The sequence below is a fragment of the Pipistrellus kuhlii genome, unplaced genomic scaffold, assembly GCF_014108245.1.
Source record: "Pipistrellus kuhlii isolate mPipKuh1 unplaced genomic scaffold, mPipKuh1.p scaffold_m20_p_1, whole genome shotgun sequence".
NCBI lineage: Eukaryota > Metazoa > Chordata > Mammalia > Chiroptera > Vespertilionidae > Pipistrellus > Pipistrellus kuhlii.
Window position 1 is genome coordinate 17,660,658 of NW_023425404.1, and position 21,349 is coordinate 17,682,006.

General features: G+C 34.1%; 1 protein-coding gene across 13 annotated transcripts in view; it reads right to left on the reverse strand.

Moving 5' to 3' along the window:
* Nucleotides 1-21,349, reverse strand: part of GPHN (gephyrin) — a 355,412-nt gene that overhangs the window by 63,518 nt on the left and 270,545 nt on the right. For all 13 annotated transcript variants that reach the window (XM_036434071.2, XM_045579636.1, XM_036434065.2 and 10 more), the window contains 2 exons: nucleotides 21,157-21,294; nucleotides 7,952-8,044 (listed from right to left, as the gene is read on the reverse strand). In XM_036434071.2, coding sequence (XP_036289964.1) covers nucleotides 7,952-8,044; nucleotides 21,157-21,294 — 231 coding nt within the window. The remainder of the gene's footprint in view (nucleotides 1-7,951; nucleotides 8,045-21,156; nucleotides 21,295-21,349) is intronic.

Below are 21,349 nucleotides of genomic sequence, written 5' to 3' on the forward strand. Positions count from 1 at the left end.
TATTTTTAAGAGCAGTTTTAGGTTTGTAGCAAAATTGCACAGAAGAGTTCAAAGTTCCCATATCCCCCTCTGCTCCTGTCCATAGTTTCTCCTATCATCAATATCTTATATTAGTGAGGTATATCTGTTGAAATGAACGAATTAATATTAACACATTATTAATAATTTAAGTCCAAAGGTTACATTAAGACTCACTCTGTGTTATATAGTTCTGTGAGTTTTGACAAATGCAGTGTCTTGTTATCCACCATTACACTAAGGTAGAGAATAAATGCGTGTCTTCCTATGAGTGTGGTTAAAATAAAACTCTTCAAGCCACTGATGTAATAGATATTAACCAACCAAACTCTTCAAGCCACTGATGTAATAGATATTAACCAATCATATTAATGAATATATAAATACAAATTAAGAAAATCACTTTTTATGACAGTACACAATAAAAGTACTGTAACAACACTGGAAGGTCAAGGAAAGTTATCCTAATAAAAGGATTTTTTATTTGAATATGAAGGATGAATAAGGCTAAGTAGGCAAAAGGTAGGAGTGTGTGTGTGTATGAAAGAGAGATAGAGTTAGAGATGAGAGAGGGGTGGGAGTGGGGAAGTGGAAATACTCCATCTAAAGTTCTTCACCTAGAGAGCAGTATGTGTAAAGGCCTCGGATTAATGTCCTCCTTATATCTTACCCTTTAGCCACTCTCAAATTCTAGTACTGTAGCTCCTAAGGATGACTCATATTTCAGTTCCACAGCATAAGTTACTTCCATTGCTGGGAGTGTCCTTTCTTTATCCCTGCCTTTGATGAAAGACTTCTTAGCTTTTAGACTCAGTTCAAATGTCATTTTCTTTAAGAAGTCATATCTAATTCCCAATACTTAGGAGTCACCTACTTTTTCTTTTGTTTCTCCAGAAGTAAATAACTGAAATAACTCTAATATGGCTTCCTAATGTATTTGCAATTATTTGCTTATTTGTTTCAGGGGATCCCTAGAAATTGCTGCATAATAGGTATTCTATGAACATTAGAAAATGTTCACTATGTAAAGTATTCAAAATGTCCAATAAATAAGAATACATTAATAATCTACTTAGAAAGATGCATGAATGAATGAATGTTGCGTCTTTCATTTTCTTCTAGGCATACTGTCTTCAAAATGTGTGTCAACATTTTGAATATTTAGAAAGATTACTCTGATTAATTTTATATAACTTAGATTATATTGTTATTCAGTCATGGTTATGACTACCTCATCAATGATGCTCAATAAGTACTTGTTAAAAGAATAAAGAAATGAATTTGGCATTTCTATAATACTTAGGTGAAAAGTTTGTAAACTGACTTGTATGTGTTACTATAATATTATGTTTTGTAAATCTTTTAAAATACTTTAAAATTAGCTCTGTAGAAACAGGGATCACTTCCTTCATTTCTTTTTTGCAACGCTCTGCTCTTCAATCTTCCTCCTATCTCCTGTTCCCCCACACATGCAAATGCACACACACTTAAAATGCTTACATCAATGTTTTACACAAGTGCTCTAAATAAATGTTACTGAATAATGAGTGACTTGAGATCATCTGGGGCAAGTCTGGTATAGATTGTCCGGGAGGCCAAATTCTGAAAGAGCCCTTAAGTGATTCTAAGCAGCAAGATCCTTTGTGATTAGAAACTGTGAGTTAACTGGGGAGAGAATACGTGGTCACTTAAACTATGTTCTCCACCTTGCCCTGGGAAACAGGCCTCTATACTGCTGGCTAAGGAAGGCTCAGTTAACCAACATTATAGAAGGCTCTTTGAATCAAGAGGAGTCTTTTTAAAAATTATATTTCCCTTATACAATAATAGTGCTTCTCAGTCCTTAATGAGCATATAAATCACCTGGCAATCTTGTTAAAATACAGATTCTGATTCAGTGGGTCCGGGATAGGACCTGAGGTTCTACACTTCTAAAAAAGCTGTTGCTGATGCTGTTGGTTCATGGACTATTCTTGTTGAGGAGCGGACAAGATTGAGCTGAATATAGACACATTCAGACTATAATGAATAGAAAACTTAAGAGAAAACTTAAGGAATAAAAAAAATCAGTGAACTACAGAAGTTCTGATTTTTCATTGACACCAAGGTTCACTATTTCTTATAAAGATAGACAAATAATAACCAATCTATCTAATTGCTGGTATTTATTGAAAAATATTTATTAAAGAGATAAGTAAAAGAAAAGTTGTCATTTTCAAGATGAATTCTACAAGCTTGGGTGTGAGGGGGTTGAAGTGGAGGAATGGTGGTATATGAACCTAAAATCTGAAAAAAAATTAAGCCACAGTATGCCATTAGAAAAGATGGATTCCAAGGATTTATGTAAAGGCTTAGGATCTCCCCCCACCAATCCTAACATTTCAGTTAATAAACTTTCTTTTCTGTTTCATAATTGTTGAATTAAATTATAAGGATGTGATAAAAGCAATATAAACCCAATCCTAACAGCAAATGCATTATATAAGTAATTCATTACACTTAATGCTAGATCCTGAAGCTTTTTGTTAATGTCCAGATTTTTTTTTAGTCTTGTTTACCTGTTTATGTAAAGATTTCTGATATCATTTTACGTAAAATTAATACTATTAGATAACTGTTCATTGTGGCAATGTATAGAAAATAGTGTTCCCCAAGTCATTTACTATAGAATTATTACTTATTTTCATTTCCCAGCCATATGTGAACTCTCTTTAAGCCTCCTGAAACACTTTATTCATTTATTTCCAATAATAAAGAGTCTCATCATTTCCATGTTAGGACTGAATAAAAAAGACTGCAGAGATCACAAACCTTTCAGAGATCCTAAGAAATATCTTCAACAGAGTAACAAGGCAGAGGAATTTATTTACTTTGCTAATGGAATGGCAATAAGACCAGAATGATAAACAACAGGGCAATAGTATTTATGTACATAGTAAATTTAAAATTATAGAAAGAGCTGGGGTGGGCGAAACAGAAGGTGACAAGACTAGCACAACAGGATTAATACTTGCTGCAATTATATTGAGATTAGTTGTTTGGAATTTTAAATCTGTTGCCTTTTGTTATGGAAAGCAGGGAGCTAGGGAGTAGAACAGATGAATGAGAAGGCATTTTATATCATTTACAATTATCTTCCAGAAGAAAAGCAGCCATTTGTTTTTAGTATTGAGAAAAGAGATATTCCTTAATACAGTATTAACTAAAATTAATTATTCCAAATTATCTCTCTGCTTACATGAGTAATACTCCCATATCATAATAAGAAGAGTACAGTGGAGGCAGTAGGCTGTCAAATGGGTTGGGGAACCAGCTGTGGTCAAAAAGGTTTTGAATGGGCAAAATAAAAACCCTGGGACATGGCTTTCATGAAAGACTATTATACTGATAAATCACAAATGAAATAAAGGTTATACTGAATTTTAGTAAACAATTTAACCTACTGTGAGGAAGTGCAACAATAATAATAGTGGTTGGACAGTGAGAAAACAGGAATTTTTATTTTTATTTTTATTTTATTTATTTATTTTTTAATATACTTTATTGATTTTTTTACAGAGAGGAAAGGAGGGAGACAGAGAGCTAGAAACGTCGATGAGAGAGAAACATCGACTGGCTGCCTCTTGCACAACCCCCACCAGGGATGTGCCCGCAACCAACATACATGCCCTTGACCGGAATCGAACCCGGGACCTTTCAGTCCGCAAACCTACGCTCTACCACTGAGCCAAACCGGTTTCGGAGAAAACAGGAATTTTTAAACGTTCTTTTTGATTTTCTATAATTTCCATGAGCAAATATTTCATTCAGAAAGTAAAACAAAAACAACAAAATCCTTTTAAAATCTACTTTACCCAAATGGCAAAGATTTATTTTAATATATCCTTCCAGAATTGTTTACAACATGTGGTTCCCAAAGTAATTACTGGTTTGTTCATAATTTTTCCTTTTTATAAATAATCCCAAAACAAGCTCTGAAGGGATAAGCCTTTCAAATTGAACATTTTCAAGAAAACTGAACCTGGAATTCTGAGACATTTTCCCCTTTATTAACATCTAAGAAGAAACTGTGTAAGAAGATGGTCTAGTTTCTTTTTTTTTTCTTCCCCTTATTCAATTTTCCCAGCACTATCTTTTTTTTTTTTTTTTAAATATATTTTATTGATTTTTCACAGAGAGGAGGAGAGAGAGATAGAGAGTTAGAAACATCGATGAGAGAGAATCATCGATCAGCTGCCTCTTGCACACCCCCTACTGGAGATGTGCCCACAACCAAGGTACATGCCCTTGACCGGAATTGAACCCGGGACCTTTCAGTCCACAGGCCGACGCTCTATCCACTGAGCCAAACCGGTCCTGGCTGAACAGACTATCTTTACCCCATTGTATGTTCTTGTTTCCTTTGTCAAATATTAATTGACTATATAGGCATGGGTCTATTTCTGGGTTCTCTATTCTGTTCCATTGATCTATATGTCTGTTTTTATACCAGTACCATGCTCTTTTGATTACTATGGCCTTATAGTATAGTTTGATATCAGGTAGTGTGATACTTCCAACTTTGTCCTTCTTTCTTAATATTGCTGAAGCTATTTGGGATTTTTGTGGTTCCATATACACTTGTTTTTCTCAAGACAGGATAGATGGACCTGGGGAGTATTATGATTAGTGAATTAAGTCAGTTAGAGAAAGACAAATATCATATGATTTCAATTATATGTGGAATCTAAAGAAAAAAATAAATGAACAAACATCATTTGATGCAGAGAGTAGGCTGTTGGGCTGTCAGAGGGGAAGAGTGTTGGGAGACTGGGAGAAAAAGGTAAAAAGATTAAGAAGTATAAATTAGTAGTTACAAAACAGTCATAGGGATATAAAGTAAAGCATAAGGAATATAGTCAATAACATTATGATAACTTATGTATGGTGCCAGTCTGGTAATGAAAATATCAAGGATAACACTAGATAAAGTATATGATTGTCTAAACATTAAGCTGTAAACCTGAAATCAATAAAAAATAATATTGAAGTAAACTGTAATTTAAAAAAAATTGTGAGACAATGAGCATCTACTCACATCTCTCCAGGAGGGTGCGAATGCATTAAAATGACTGACTTAATCAGCATGAAGGGAGAAATAACTTCAAAAATATGAAGAATATGATTCTAATTGATAATATGCTTTCATTTTATTTTACCTTTCAAATTTACTCTCTCCTGAATACAGCTTTAGGCTTATAAGGTCACAGCTCTTCCTATTATTTAAATCATCATCACTTGACTCCTGCCTTCCTTACATTCTAATCTATCTTATTTTTTAAAAGTTGTTCCTATTTCTTATTTCCTTAGTCATTTTTTACTGTCTTGATTCTTTCAACCCACATACCTTAAAGCAAGTGATCCTCCAACTGGTTTGGAGTTTTATGCCACATGCTTCTGAAGGATACTGGCTAATGCTTAGTGATCCAGAGCAAGTTAGCAATCTCTTTACACCTAGAGGGTTAGCAATGCTCACAGGTGCCACTGGTTATTACTGGAAGGCCTAAGGCAAAGGCAGAGGAGAAGAAAAAAGGGAGAATAACGGGAGTGGGGAGGAAAGAATGGCAGTAAAGGAAGGCAGGGTGGAGAGAAGAGGGGACACGAAGTAGAGTGGTAAAGAACCACAACAATAACTTCAAGGATATTCTTTACCAAGACAATGACTAGGGGATGGTATTATTACACAGAAAAGACTAAGACCATGTCTTTTTGTTTACTGATAACTATAAGTATGATGTTGATAAATATATATATATATTCACCAACCATTCCCAATTTGAGATTTAACTATATCCACAATGTTATGTTATGTGTTAATTCTCTGTTAAATGGTCTATATATTAGAGAACTATCAATACTTCACAGGAAAGAAATAATATGAAAAAACTGCATGATATGTAACCTATTGAAACTTTTATATGGTGAGATGATTACATTTTAGTTGTGTTTTTTTCCTCTGTGTAAAATAATTAAAATACCATTACTTCAAAAAAAAAAAAAAAGGAAAAATAACATATTGAATGATAACTTTACATAAAAATTTCTTTGATAGATTCTATAGCAGAACGGCTCTTTTTATGGCTCATGTGGGCAAACTGCTCTTTATGGTAACTTGAAAAGCTAAGAGCAATAGTTTCTTTTTAATTAAGCTGCTACATCTCATGCAAAAATCACAAAACAACATTCTGTTTGAGAATAATTCTGCCTCAAATAATTTATTTTCTCACTTTCTCCTACTTCATATTACAAAGCATGTAAAAATAGACTTTCTTGTCCCTTTGATATTTCATTTGTTGTAGTTGTTTTTTCTATTCTAGAAATAAGAACTGTTTGTGATTTAATAGTAATACTGTATGGCTATTAATTATAAGTCCAAACAAAATTTATATCTTAGATTGGGAATAAGAAACAAAAAGAGCCAATGAGGCTATCAGAAGGTTAAAACAATTTTATTTCTGGACAATATGCATTATATAATAACCTCTGTAAAAAGAATTAATTGGGAAAAATTTGGTAGGGGTTTATTATTTATGTTTTTAGAAATACTATAATTTAGTGAGATCAAGCAGAATGAGGTGCATACAAGATAGTGTTCCTGAGAAAGTATATACTAGTAGGAATTAATCCCTTCACCATAGAATATGAGATTAACAATTTAGATAAATGTTATACTTTCTTCAGAGATTGTATAAGTAAATATGTTTATCATAATAACAGTAGTGATAATAATAGTAACTATTATTAAAAACAATTATTGAGTGCTCTTTTTGGTGCCAGGAACTTTACTAAGCATTTTTATAGTCTCATTTAATCCTCACAACAACCTGTTGGGTAAGAATAGTTATAATTATCACCATTTTACAGATGAGAAATTGAGGCCCAAAAAGTTTAGGTAATTTGCTCAAAATTATATCAATTGAACTGGTACTAGAACCCAGATCACTCTTACTGTGCTCAAAACCCATACCTTTATCCACTTACTGTACTGCTTCCAACATAAAAAGATTCTTTTAAGAGATGGTGATGGAACATGGAGATTAACTAATATATTTCATTACAAAAAATAGAAAATTATTTTAATAGTTAGATAGAGTAAAAAGAAAATAATGACAAAAATCAGGTAAGAGACTCCATAAATTATCATTAAAAAAGGAATTGGCCTTCTTAACAGCTTTAATAAATTGGGAAATGTTTTTAGACATTTCTTCAATGACATAAGCCTTGAGTTAATAACTAATAATAGTTTCTAACCAATTCAATTACATTTTCGTTTCGGTTTCTTAGACTGGACTTTGGGCAGGCAAATACTATTTCATATTTGCTTTTAAGTTTTATGTAATCTCAGGAAAGACCAAAGGTGTGAGCTGCTGGTATCATCTGGAATTGAAATATGGCATCTTCTGGGGAATTAGAGGTTTCTCTCATTCCTGCTTTTTATGAAGCCTTTATTGATGATTGAGTTTAAAGCAAGAGAAAAGATCACCCCACTTTATCCCTATGTTGGGAATCTGCTCTTCTTTCTTGTACCATTAGCTGTTTTCAACTAGAAAACATGCAAAAAACATCCAAACAAAGTAAGACTGTCTGCTATCTTGTTTGTGCAAGACTAAAAGAATAAACTATAATACAAGTGGTTTTTTTTTTATATCAATCTCCACATATAATTATAAATAATACTTTTTAAGTAACTATAGTAATTTTACTAAAAAGCTTTACACAAGGTTGTGTCAGAAAATAGATAGATGTAGGTTACTTTTGTTATATGTGAATAAAATTATTTTGACAACCAAGGGGAAACAGATTTAACAGTTGTTGGGTGCCCAGGCTAAGCCAAAAATGTGAAAACACACACAGTGTGAGTTATGATGATACTCAAGAAAGCTAAAATATTTACCTCGAACAGCATAGCCATCTTTTACTGATGCTGGGAAGGGGGGTAGGTTATCTTTTGCATATACATCTTGAGCAAGGACTCGACCCATTCCATCTGAAAGGGGAGAAAAAAAGCAAAATATGGTTGCTGAGATTAATTTTAAACAGGCAGTCACAGACAAGATGAGCATATGTGCTTGTCTGACAAGGCTTGTACATCTGTCAGACCTGATTTCTAACCCACAGAATAGGAGACAGAAAGAAGAGGTGCATCCTAGCATCTGAAATGGAAGATTAGATTCAATCCATTAATAGTAATGCTTGCAGAGATTATTTGAATATAAGTAGCTACAAAATCATCAAAGATGTGTTTAAGTTGACATGTCATTAATCCTTTGACAACCCAAACATGACTTTAAAAAGCCAATTCTTAAACATTTTTGTATCTATTGACCCAGTAATTTCATCTCTAGAAATCTGTTAAGAAAATGAATAAGTCTTTTTTTCTATGTCCAAGAGTTTTTCCTCTTTTTTTTTGTTCAATTTCTCCACTATAGCTGTCAGCCCCTCTCCTGTCAGCCTGCTGGTCTGCTGTCAGCCTGCTGGTCTGTTTCTATTTTGCTAGTTAGTTCATTTTGTTTATTAAATTCCATATATATGTAAAATCACATGGTACTTGTTGTTTTTTGACTGGCTTATTTTACAAATCTCGATGCACATACTTATTTCAGAGTTGCTTACATTACTGAGAAATAGAAAGAAATCAAAAGTCCAATAACATATAAATTTAAATATACAATGATGTAGCCTTAGATAAAACATTATGCAGACTAAACTGATATTTATGAAGAAGATTCACTGACAAAGGAAAACTCATATAGTTAAAAACATGCAGAATTGCACATGTAGATATATGCTTATGTATCAATAGAAAAATATGGGAAAGGCATAGTACATGAAAAATAAAGCATCTACTAGAATTATATATGATTTTTATTCCTTTTGCTATATAATTTTCTGAAAGTGTCCAAGTTTTCTACAATAAACACAAAATTTTTATAAAGTTTTTTTTTTTCTTCCTTATGAAAAGTAAAGAGTAGAGCTTCCTTACCATCCCATTCAAATTTTAGCCTTGATTTTGGCTTTATTAACCTAAAAATAGTAGTGACTATAAGAAAAGGGCTAAGTAGAAAAAGCCAGTTACAAAAGATCACATATAATACCTTTATATAAAATGCCCAGAATAGGTAAATCTATAGAGATTGTGTAGACCATTGGTTACTTAGGGCTAAGTGGGGGTATGAGGGGAATAGGAGGAGGATGACAGATAAAGAGGAGAGGGATTGTTTTTGAGGTTATGAAAATGTTCCAAAATTGATTATAGTGGTGACTGTACATACCTGTGGATATACTAAAACACTGTATTGTATACTTTAACTGGGTGAATTGTATGGTATATAAATGTATCTCCAAAAGCTGTTATTTTTTTGGAGGGCAAGGATGAGATTAAAAAAAAAAAGAATATTCCTCTGATTTCAAGAAATAACTATATTTAGGCAAGTTAAGAAAAATTACACTTGTAGCACAGATATACTATCTGTCTTTACAGACCTTCTTGAAATATCATGGAAAGAAAAGTAAAACACCTCTTTTTGAAAAATAGAATTGCTTCATATTTAGGCTATTAAAACTTATTAATATATCTATATAACTGGCAAGATTTTTATTTTGGACTTGTACTAAATATAAGGTTGCTGTCTTTAAGGTAAATTATTATAGATACCTACTGGGTTAATTCTGCTTTTTAGAGTTGGTATTAAGTTAACCTATCAGCAGAGTTTCAATCTCTTCAAAGAGAAAGGTCTAAAAGCCTTAGGCAAGAGATGGGATTTACAGAAAAATAGGTAATTAGTTGGAAAATGGTAAAATCTCCCAGTTGCAGCAGATGCAAGAATTTTGAAGGAATAAATGTCAAATAGACAAGCACCTACTGTACCGTATATTTACATCTCCTAGTAGGGTTCAGGACTAAACAATGGGTAGCTCTTTAAAGCAGTCAATATTAGAATTATCTGGTTAATGTCTGACCAGATGATCTGTTTGGGAACTTAAAGAGTTTGTAGTAGTGCTGAAAATTACTTCATCACCTGGGACAGTCTCTCTCTCTCTCTCTCTCTCTCTCTCTCTCTGTTTTAAAAATATATTTTATTGATTTTTTACAGAGAGGAAGAGAGAGGGATAGTTAGAAACAATGATGAGAGAGAATCATTGATCAGCTGCCTCTTGCATACTTCCTATTGGGGATGTGCCTGCAACCAAGGTACATGCCCTTGACTGGAATCAAACCTGGGACCTTTCAGTCCACAGGCCCACGTTCTACCCACTGAGCCAAACCAGTTTCAGCTGGGACAGTCTCTCTTACATACATACTACCCTGTTTCCCCGAAAATAAGACAGTGTCTTATATTAATTTTTGCTCCCAAAGATGCACTAGATCTTATTTTCAGGGGATGTCTTATTTTTCCATGAAGAAGAATATGGTACACATTTATTGTTAAATGAAAATAAAGGAAATTTATTACCTGTATATGGTACGGTAGTACGGTAGTTGTCAACACAAACCAGATAAACTGTGAATCCTACAGTATCAAGAATTCACTCATTTATTCAATGACAATCATGTCATCATCTTCTGGAACATCATCATAACAATCCAATTCCTGAGTTTCCTGGTGAATTTCTTGTGACACCATTTCTTTCAGAATCAGTGGACCAAATCTCTCATGTTTAGCCTAGGGGGAGCCTTATTTTTAGGGGGATGCCTTATATTTCACTCAGAAGGAAACCTGTAAGTAGGTCTTATTTTCGGAGGATGTCTTATTTTCGGGAAAACACGGTAGTATAGGTACATAGATGTTAAAGCATCCCTTTTCTTTGCCCATAGGTGGAGCCCAAGTATTGTGTTGAATAAACTTTGGGTATGTGTTTTGAAAAAGGGAGCCTTAGCCTTCTTCAAACTTGAATGGGAACCCGGCAGCAGTAACTTCTCAACTAGGAATTATGACTGTTTAAGGTTTCACATTTAGTAGAGAAACAACAGTGAGCAGTTGAAGCTGTGGAAGCCAAAAGTTTACTAAAAGATATAATCTCAGGAAAACATGAGCAAAATTCCTTTTTCTCAGGTGTTCTTTTCCAATAGAGCCCTACTTAAAATAAGCAAAATATGATTTCCCCAATATATAATTAATACAACTAATATGTTCTCTTAGGAATAGCTGGTGTTGGGAATTTGTAGCTCTTTGCAGTTAGAAGTTAGCCTTTTAGTTGTAGAAAGCTAGGCTGTGTGCCAAGAAGCAATACCCCACTTCCAGAGTCTGAAGAAAAAACGTTCATTGTGTTCTACTTTCCCCCTCACACTTATTCTCTAAATTCTGTATAATAAAGAATGTCTTCAGTTTATTGAAGATGAAAATAAATATGGATATTTCCAGATTCTGTGGTAATCAGAAATCTTAAAGGCAGAGCTTTGTATTACTGGGGATCCTGATCCATATATACAATTTAGTGTTCTGAAGAAGTCGGTAAGAAGGAAGGAGTGGAAAAGACTGGATGATGACTTATACTGCTTTGTGTTGTATGTTTACTTGTGCTGCAAGAAGACAGTGGCAGAGTGCTTGGTCAAAAGGTAGTTGCCTTTTATGTTGTCAGCAGGAAACTTCATGAGTCAGCTTCCCATACGTAATAGTCATTATGCCTATTCTCTAGAGTAGGGGTGTCGAACTCAATCAGAGAAGGGGCCAAAATCTAAAATCCAGCCTAAATCGTGGGCCGAATGGTTTACTGAACAGTCATAAACTGTCATTGTGATGGAAACACAGTGGAGTGCAGTGATGACAGCGCGGTGCGGGCCACATTGCAAGGCCTGGCGGGACGGATTTGGCCCGCGGGCCTTGTGTTTGACACATGTGCTCTAGAGTGTTAGCTTTCTTATAATGGGACGACTGGACCAAAAAATATCTTCAGAAAGAGCCTTTAGAAATTCAAATGGCTGACAATGGATACATATACAAGGAAAATCAAGATAGAGAGCTATTTATAAAGTTGAGTATGCTTTGTGTATTCTCTAAGAGGTAAAGCAAATATTTGTTGATTGGGCATTTACTCTGACCCAGAAAATAGTCTCTTCTTGCTATCTAAATTAAGATGTTAGGAGAACTAAGTGACTTTTGGATGTAAGGGAAAAGCATGTTAATTTCTCAAAGTCACTTGTCAAAATGATTCCACAGTTGTAAAGCTCCCTGTATAGTTATTTCTAAGAAGGCTTTGGAGAAGTCAAGGGAAAACTGAGTTCAGTGGTCCAGGAAATTGATTCTTTGTCCTCACTTTGGCTAAGCAGAATACTATCAGTTTATATTTCAGGAATACAGGGAGAATGTGGTAAATAACATAAGGTTGAAAACAAAGACACTATTCAAGATTTCCTAATATAAAACATGGATATAAGTCAGTTTTCTATTGGTTATAAATCCCTCAAAAATCTACTTATCCTATCTAATAAAAAGAGTAATATGCAAATTAACCACCATTCTGCTATGCCCACCAGCCATGCCCAATCAGAGAGAGTATGCAAATTAACCCTAACCAAGATGGCTGCAGCCACAGAGAGCAGGAGGAAGAGGGGGTGTCCCTCAGCCCAGCCTGCTTGGCAATGGAGGAAGCCAAGCTTTCCACACAACCTGGCTTGCCCAGGCTTCCACTAAAGCATACAAAGTTTCAATTATAGAAAGTAAATAAATTCCAACAGAAATGGTGGCAGCCACAGAGCTGAAAGAGCAGGAGGCTAGGGTTGCCCCAGGCATGGAGGAAGCCAAGCTTCCGTAGCCCTGTCCGGCCTAGACCTCCACTCTAGGCTACTTTAACTTCAATTGTAGAAGTTAAATAAATTCCAGATCCCGGGGCCTCCATGGCCTGCAAACCACCACGGGCCCCTCACTCAGGCCACCCCATGCCCCAGGGGAACCCCCCACCCTGATCTGGGACATCCTTCAGGGCAAACTAGCTGGCCCCCACCCATGCACCAGGCCTCTATCCTAATAAAAGAGTAATATGCAGATTGACATTCACTCCAATACACAAGATGGCTGCCCCCATGTGGTCAAAGATCCTGTGCCCATGTGGACACAAATGGCCACCACAAGATGGCCAGCAGGAAAGGGGAGTTGGGAGGGACCAGGCCTGCAAGGTTGGGCAGTTGTGGGTGATTAGGCAAGCAGGGGAGGGTAGTTGGGGGTGACCAGGCCAGCAGAGGATGGAAGTTGGGGGCAAACAGGCTGGCAGGGGGGCAGTTAGACATCAATCAGGCTGGCAGGGGAGTGGTTAGGGGATGATTAGGCTGGCAGGCAAAAGTGGTTAGGGGCAATCAGAAAGGCAGGCAGTTGAGCAATTGGGAGTCAGCAGTCCTGGATTGTGAGAGTGATGTGCTACTGCTCTTTAGACCCAATCCAGGTGGGATACCTTGAGGGGTTCCAGATTAGAGAGGGTGCAGGCTGGGCTGAGGGACACCCCCTCTTCCCTGTATTTCATATACTGGGCCTCTAGTGTTACTATAAAATTTAAAAACCACCCTCATATCCAATCTATGTGAGGGGCTACTGAAAGATCTTTTTGACTTAACACCTATCCATTATGCTTACAAAAGTAGTTGAGAAGGCAGACTTGATACATATACTTACTCTGGCCAAATGACCATTGGTAGGAACAATATTAGTTAAGTCCAAAGATTAAGAGGAAGGTAAAACAGGTATAGAATTGGGTCATGACAACATTAACAAAAAAAAGTTTAATTATGAAATATAATATACTTATAGAAAGCTTCATGGTTATTTAAGAGACACTAAACATTTAATATGGTGAGCCTATCCAAATGTAATATAACTTATTCCGACATTTTTTACTGTGAATTTGAAAGACAACATTGGAACATTATAAGTCTAACTAATGTATTATTATAGGCTTCACAAGTCTGTAAACTGAGAAAGATTAAATGATTTAGGGGTGAATATCTTTTGGGTGAAAACAAGTACATTAATTAATCTCTAGTTACTCTAGAAGTCATGTTTATGGAATAATACCCCCCCCAAAAAAGCATAAGCTTTTGTGCATTTGTATTTTTCCATCTAGGGATGCTTATTATCTGCCAATGTAATGAGTAAGGGCAAGCATTACAGTTCTTACATCATAAAATAAAAATAAGCTTTGTGCAAGGTTATAGAATTTGGATAAATACAAACATTATGATTATTAGAAATGATTAAGATGATTTAGAAATACAAAATGATGCAATGGAATTGGTAATGAATTAGTTCTAAGGCTGTATTGTGGTTTCATGATATAAATTTTATTCTTGAGTACTACAACTTATATCTGTGTTATATATTCATTTACATATATAAAATATTTAGCTTTAAAAGTAATAAGTGTATAAAAAGCATTTACCTTAATTGAAATGAAAGATATATATTTTTTGAAAAACATTAGTTTTTTAAAAATACTTAAAATGTTCCTGAGGTCACAGAAAATATTTCAAATGAAAGTAAATGCTCACTCCTTGTGGGACTTAATGATGGAAACCTTTCCACACCAAGGTCATATGAATAGGGTGTCACTGAAAAATGGATAGCACTTAAGTGGAAGGGATGCATTTGTTGGTCAGGATTTGGTAGAAACAAACAAAATGCTCTTTCTACAGTTTGAAGAATTTAAATAAAGTCTTCTTTATTGGTAGTTTCCCAATCATTGTCCTATAAACTACAATATACTCCACAGAAGAAAATATTTTCTTACTATAATTTCTAAAATTTTAAACCACATGTTCTAGTATCCTAAAAATAATTCCTAACTTTCAACATTAATTGTTCTGTATTAGCATATTACTGACTATTAAAAAAAGGTGGTATGTAATAAGTATTTTATAAAAAAAAAAAAAGATGAAATAAAGCTCCTAAGACGAGGTGCAAGAAGAAATAAATATCAAATGTAACAATTATAATATTGACTTTGAAGTAAATCAAAATAAGGAAATTAAGCAAAGCATTATAGTTTCAAGGTTACAATAGTATCACTAAATCATTCAATGTTATTTACAAATGATAAGGTAAAATGTTAATAGAATATTTTTTTTTAAACAAGTTAATCAAGGACATTAATATTCTGTAGAAAAGGAGTTTCTAGACAGAGAAAATAACCAATTAAACAAATTTTGTTGCTCAAAAATGAAGTTAAAGTTTTAAAAATTGTTGCAAATCTATGCCATTCTTATATACATTCAAACACATTACAAATATTATTGCTGATTACAAAAGAATCCTTGTGTCTCTGATTTTGCTCATATGCTTTTGTCTCATAATTAAATGGAAGAAAGATTTGAGTTTCCCTGCCACATACTTGATGGTATGGGGTGACTAAATAGCCTGCCAGGAGTTGCAAAGACTTTAAGAAAACAGTCAAAGAGGAAATTGCTGTAGCACTAGATGCTCTAGTGGGAAAGCTAATCAACAAAATCAATTTTATAAAAAGCTATTGCCCAGTTTTCATTCCTGGCAATTCTCTTGCTGGTGGTACTGGTGAATTCTTTACTGCCACTGAAATTTGTCTCTTTTCATTTGTACTAATTTCATTTGTACTATAGATTTTCTTCCCTATAGTTTGGAAAATCTTGCATATTTCCATAATTTTCATAGTTCTACCAATATAATTAAGAAAGATAGGAATTTCTAAAAATCTGAAATCCTTCTTTGATCATTGTGAGAATAAGGTGTTTTGATGCTATGCCTTGAAAAAATTTTCTATTTTCATTTTATTTTAACTGAAACCTTTTTTTCCATTGCTTATATTTTGAATCCTAACCTAATACTGCTAATAGAGATGATAATACCTCAAAATAGATACTGAATAAAAGGATTGCCAAGTAAACTATGCTAGATAAAATGTATATTTAAAATGTAAAAAAGTACTCCAAAAGAATGAAAAAATTAAGAATCACTAAGAATCATATTTAAAAATTATATTTTGTTTCAATCTGATATACTGGAAAATTACTACTTCCTCCTTACTTTAAAAAAATTAATATAGATTATTTTCTATCAAAATTATTTCAAGTGAGATACATTTAAAATAAGCTTTATTTTTAAAGAGAGAGAACACATTACATATAAGAAAACTTTTGATGTTATGCAGAGAAGGAAGTATGAAATAGGAAGATTAGTCTACTTGGTTGACACATGGGATAATTAGTCAATATTACAGGTCTGATTCCTATGTGAGTTGATTTTAACCAATTATATAACTATAGAAATGACTCCCCCACACAAGGGGGCTTATTGAGTACTGTGATAATAGCATACATGTGGTAATCACCATATTGAGGAAAAAAGCACCTGAAAGCACATATACAGAGAACAGATTGTTAATATAATCACAATCTTGGACATTAAGAGCAGCATAATTGCCTAGAGGTTATGATGACACACACACACACACACACACACACACACACACACACACCATGAATATATAGAGGGAATTAATTGTTCATATTTGAGGAATGCAAGAAGAAGTATACAGGAAATGGTATAAATAAAATGATATGATATAAATACAATGATATAAATAAAAGGATATAATGAGATGTGCATATTTTAGAGGTATAAAAAGTTTATGGATTAAAGTCTAAAGAGATGAGACTACCAGAAAGAAAGTATGAGTGAGTTCAAGCAGTCACATTGAAAAATCTAAAGCCAATGCCAGCCTAGACCAACATCCCAGGAGGTATTTGCATGCAAATGGGATCATCCTAGGTGAAATCTTACTAGACTGGAGTCAGTAAATTAGATAATAAAAACATATGCTTTCACTTGAAATATTTGAATAACTACCCAAATTCTTTGCTTCAATTTTGTAAAACTCAATCAGAAATAAGCTCAAAAGCTGTAAAAACTGTTGTTTAGGCTACATTTTCTAATGGGATAGGGAGCACATGATCTAGGTAGGTAATGTAAACTTGACTACAACAAAATAATGCATAGGAATCCAGAGATTATTCATGTGGATAAACAAATGGAGCTGAGCAAAGGGATTCTAGCTTTGATGCTGTAATTTTTAGGTGCTTATCTCAGGTCTATGATATCAGAATCCTCATGGAGAAGGGAAGGGGATCAATCATTTACTAAATCCAAAATATGGCAGCTTAGTGAAAACTAGATGATTTACATATATTATTTCCTCTAATAGTATCTCACAATTATCTTATTGGGTAGACATTATTTTTATTTTTATGGATGAGAGAAATAAGACTCAGAAGCATTATGTAGCTTGCCCAAGGTCTCTCAGCTAGTTAAAAGTGAAGCAAGGTAAAGAATATATTTGATGGCAAGTTCCTGCCAGTAAACTTGCCTTTTCATTATTTTCTGACAGCTCCCGAATCCTCAAGAGGAACTGAAGAATTCCTAGCATGAGCTGTGAACCATTTTGGTGAGGAACTCCTACTGTTTGAAATCAAGAGCTTCTGAATTTCTTCTAGAAGCAGTAATTTCTGCCTACCTTCAGGCAATTATCTAACTATAAGTCAGAGATAGGGAGAAATACCTCTGCTGTGGTCAGTATTTTAATCAAGAGACATTCCACTGCTTCCAAATGAGTTCCAACATCAAAGCTTAAAGTTTCCTTGACTAGAATTACTTAAGTCTTTTGTGGAAAAACAAAGATCCAAGGTTAGAGATGCTAAAGTCTTTAATCATTTAATCTTAAAAAAGAAAGCCTTGAGCTAGTGATCTAAAATAATGATCCTAAGAAAACATAATCATTTCTATTAAAAGCTCATAGTTTTCCCTTGTTAACTAAAAGAGACTGGGAATTATAGAGAATGGTGCCAGAATATTTTAATCTGCTTTATAGTAGCTAGTACACTACCAAATGTGAAGCTGTAATTTATTCATGCAAAAACACTTCATAAGTAAAGAACATAAGTCAGAAGTGGCAGTCTTACATATATTATCACCTGTTATTATACTAGGTATGCTTCTCACAAGAAACCAAAGGAAGATATTTGTAATCAGTGGAGCACTTGTTCCTTAAAGGCTTGTTTGCAAGTAGAAGCTGAAAATAGTAGAAGTGCATCTATAGCCAAACCAGGTGAAAACAAACAAACAAACAAACAACACATACACAGATATCTAGGCACTTGCTTTAGAAGGATAATTTTCAATATTCTATTAGACAATAATCCATGATGTTAATAATAAAGACCGTAATCAAAATAAGAGCTTTGGGAATAGAAAACAAGGGATGGATCCAAGAGGATGTAGAAACGGCAAGTATTGTAGAGGTAAAGAATGTAAGTTTAGTTTTGGTCATATTAAATTTACTAACAAATTTAATATGTGGCTCAATGTTGAGCATCGTCCCATGAACCAAGAGGTCACCAATCAGGGCACATACATGCGTTTCAGGTTCTATCTACAGTAGGGGGTGTGCAGGAGGGGGCTGGTAGATGTTTCTCTCTCACTGGTGTTTATATTTCTATCCCTCTCCCTTTCTCTCTCTCTAAAATCAATAGAAACATATTTAAAAAATTTACTAGCAGTATGTATACATTTAGTGTATAAGTCTAGAGCTCAGGCAGGATCTAGGCAAGTGATATTGATTTAGAAATAATTTAATAGGTGGCATTTGAAATCACTGGCATGCATGAGGTTATTTGAAGTGCATGTGCAAGATGTGAAAAGGACCAAAACCTAAAATGCTAAAGAAAGCTTACATTCAAGGAATGGACAAAGGCAGGCAAGCCTACAAAAAAGCCAATAAAGGAGACAATTATCATGTTGTTTTCCTGTTTCTCTTCTGCACTATACATGAGATCCATGGGGCAGAAGTGTTTTATTCACCTTTGTCTATCCAGAACTTAACTAGTACCTATCATTTGGTAAATGTTTAATAAATATTTATTGAACAAAATGAATTATGTTCTATGTATGGTGATGTTTTTTATTTTTTTAAATATATTTTTTATTGATTTTTTACAGAGAGGAAGGGAGAGAGAGATAGAGAACTAGAAAGATCGGATGACAGAGAAACATCGACCAGCTGCCTCCTGCACACCCCCCACCGGGTATGTGCCCGCAACCAATGTATATGCCCTTGGCCTTTCAATCCGCAGACCTACGCTCTACCGCTGAGCCATACCGGTTTCAGCTGGTGATGTTTTTTTAAACACCTACTTAAAGTGCTTAGGAGGTTTAATGATAATATTCTCTGCATGAAAAATTGAGTTTGATCGAACTCAAAGGTTGAATGCACACTTCATCTTCATGGGTGGAAGCACTTGACAAAAAATTTAACCATCCATGAAGAGTTTGCTAACTTATAAGTGACAACTGATCTGATGAACAAATGAAGGAGAAATAAGCACACAAAGAAAAAAAGAGAATCCACCGGACAGCTTGCTTGCTTATTTATTTATTTATTTATTTACTGGTTTGTTTTTTCCCCCTAGAAGAAACTTATCAATGGCCACTTTCAATTCTGTTATTTCCCCCTCCCTTAAAAGAACTAAAATTTCTGTTTAAATGACTTGGCATATTCTGAGGTTTTTCTAAAAACTGCTGTTAGGGAAAACTCTCCTGAAATTCCAAGGCCAGAGAAGGTTAATTTATGTTTTTAATAGGTAAAGTATTATCAACATTTTTTCCAACTTAAGTTTACATTTATATTTTCTGAATATGTCTTGGTGTTTATTGATATAAAAATATCTGAATATTCTACATTTAATAACAGCAAAAACCTATTTGATCAAAATTGATTTTGAAATCACTTAGTTAATTCCTAATTCCCCACTCTAATGAGTTTCTAATCTTTAGATCCTTTAGTGAGAAGTAATAAAAAACCAAAAGTTTAAGCCAACGGATATACATATTTAAAAGAATGCAAGTCAGAGATATAGAATTAGGGTGAATTATATAAAAACAATTTTTGTCTAAGTAGCATCAGTGAACAAAGAGCTAGAATTTGACATTTAAAATTTCACTACTATTAGGCCTTTTAATTTTAACATAATTTGTTTGGTTATCTATTGTTATTTTTTTAAAATATTTTTTTATTGATTTCAGAAAGAAAGAAAGAGGTAGAGATAGAAACATCAATGATGAGAGAGAATCATTGATTGGCTGTCTCTTGCACATCCCCACTTGTGATCGAGCCGACATCCTGGGCATTGCCCTCACTGGGAATCTAGCCATGATCTCCTTCGTAAGTTGATGCTCAACCACCAAGCCATTCCAGCCAAGCTCTGTCATTATTTTTTTACACTGTAATACTGGAAGAAGAGCACTGTCATGTAATAAAAAGAAAGGAATCTTAAGCCTTAGTCTAATTCCTTTTCAGCTGTCCTGAATCTGAATTGTCTTGCTGAAAAGTTAGGGTGTTTATATAGATACTCTCTAATGTTCACTGAAGTTAGAATATTTTATAATGTGTGAACAAAATGTTTTAAAAATCAATCCTATTGTGTTGTTTTTATCTACATAACAAAAATAACTAAGAAACTATATTTTATTGAGATTGCACTAAATATAACTTTCATGTTGAATTTTTAAGAAGGGGGTTGATTAAAAACTGAACACTGGGGACACCACCTTTCCATTGTCCTTCCACAAACTGGTCTCAATGTGCTACTGAACTAAAGAGCAGAAAATAAGAAGATAGGTGAAGCAGAAAAACTGAGATCAGACTGGTTGTTCAGTGATCCATTGATCATTTAATGTAGTTTTTACAGTTTATATTTAAAAACATGTTTTCCACAAAGAAAAACATGATTACAAGATACATTAGTTACCTTCCATTTCTGACAAAAAGGACATCAGGAAGACTCAGAGTTAACTATTTTCCTCACTCAGTGCTAACAGCCCTCTTTTTGGTTTATAGTTTTAGTATTTTGATGAACAGGAGAAACATAGCTACTTTATTCATATTTTAAAAATTTTTATGAAAAAGGAAGCTTTATGGATGCTTTATATACCATTAAGGCTGATCATAGACTTGAGTAGAAATACGAAGTAAAAAGAATAATAATAATAACTGTGATGTTTAACTTTTTCTTTCAGGAAAACTGTTTATTAATTTTCTATGAATCTTACTTGGAGAAAAGTGAAAGGCAATGGACAGATATTATAGTACCTCGGTAGTTGATGATTTCTGTCCCAAGCACCGGAGTCATCTCCAGGACTGTGATGAAGGCTTTGTCCATAGATGTTAGAGGAAAAGGAGACATGCGGTGTCTTCTAGCCACCTTGGTGATATCAACAGCACTGTGACCTAAACAGGAAGATAATTAACTAAGAATATGATGCTAAAACACTGATTAAAACGT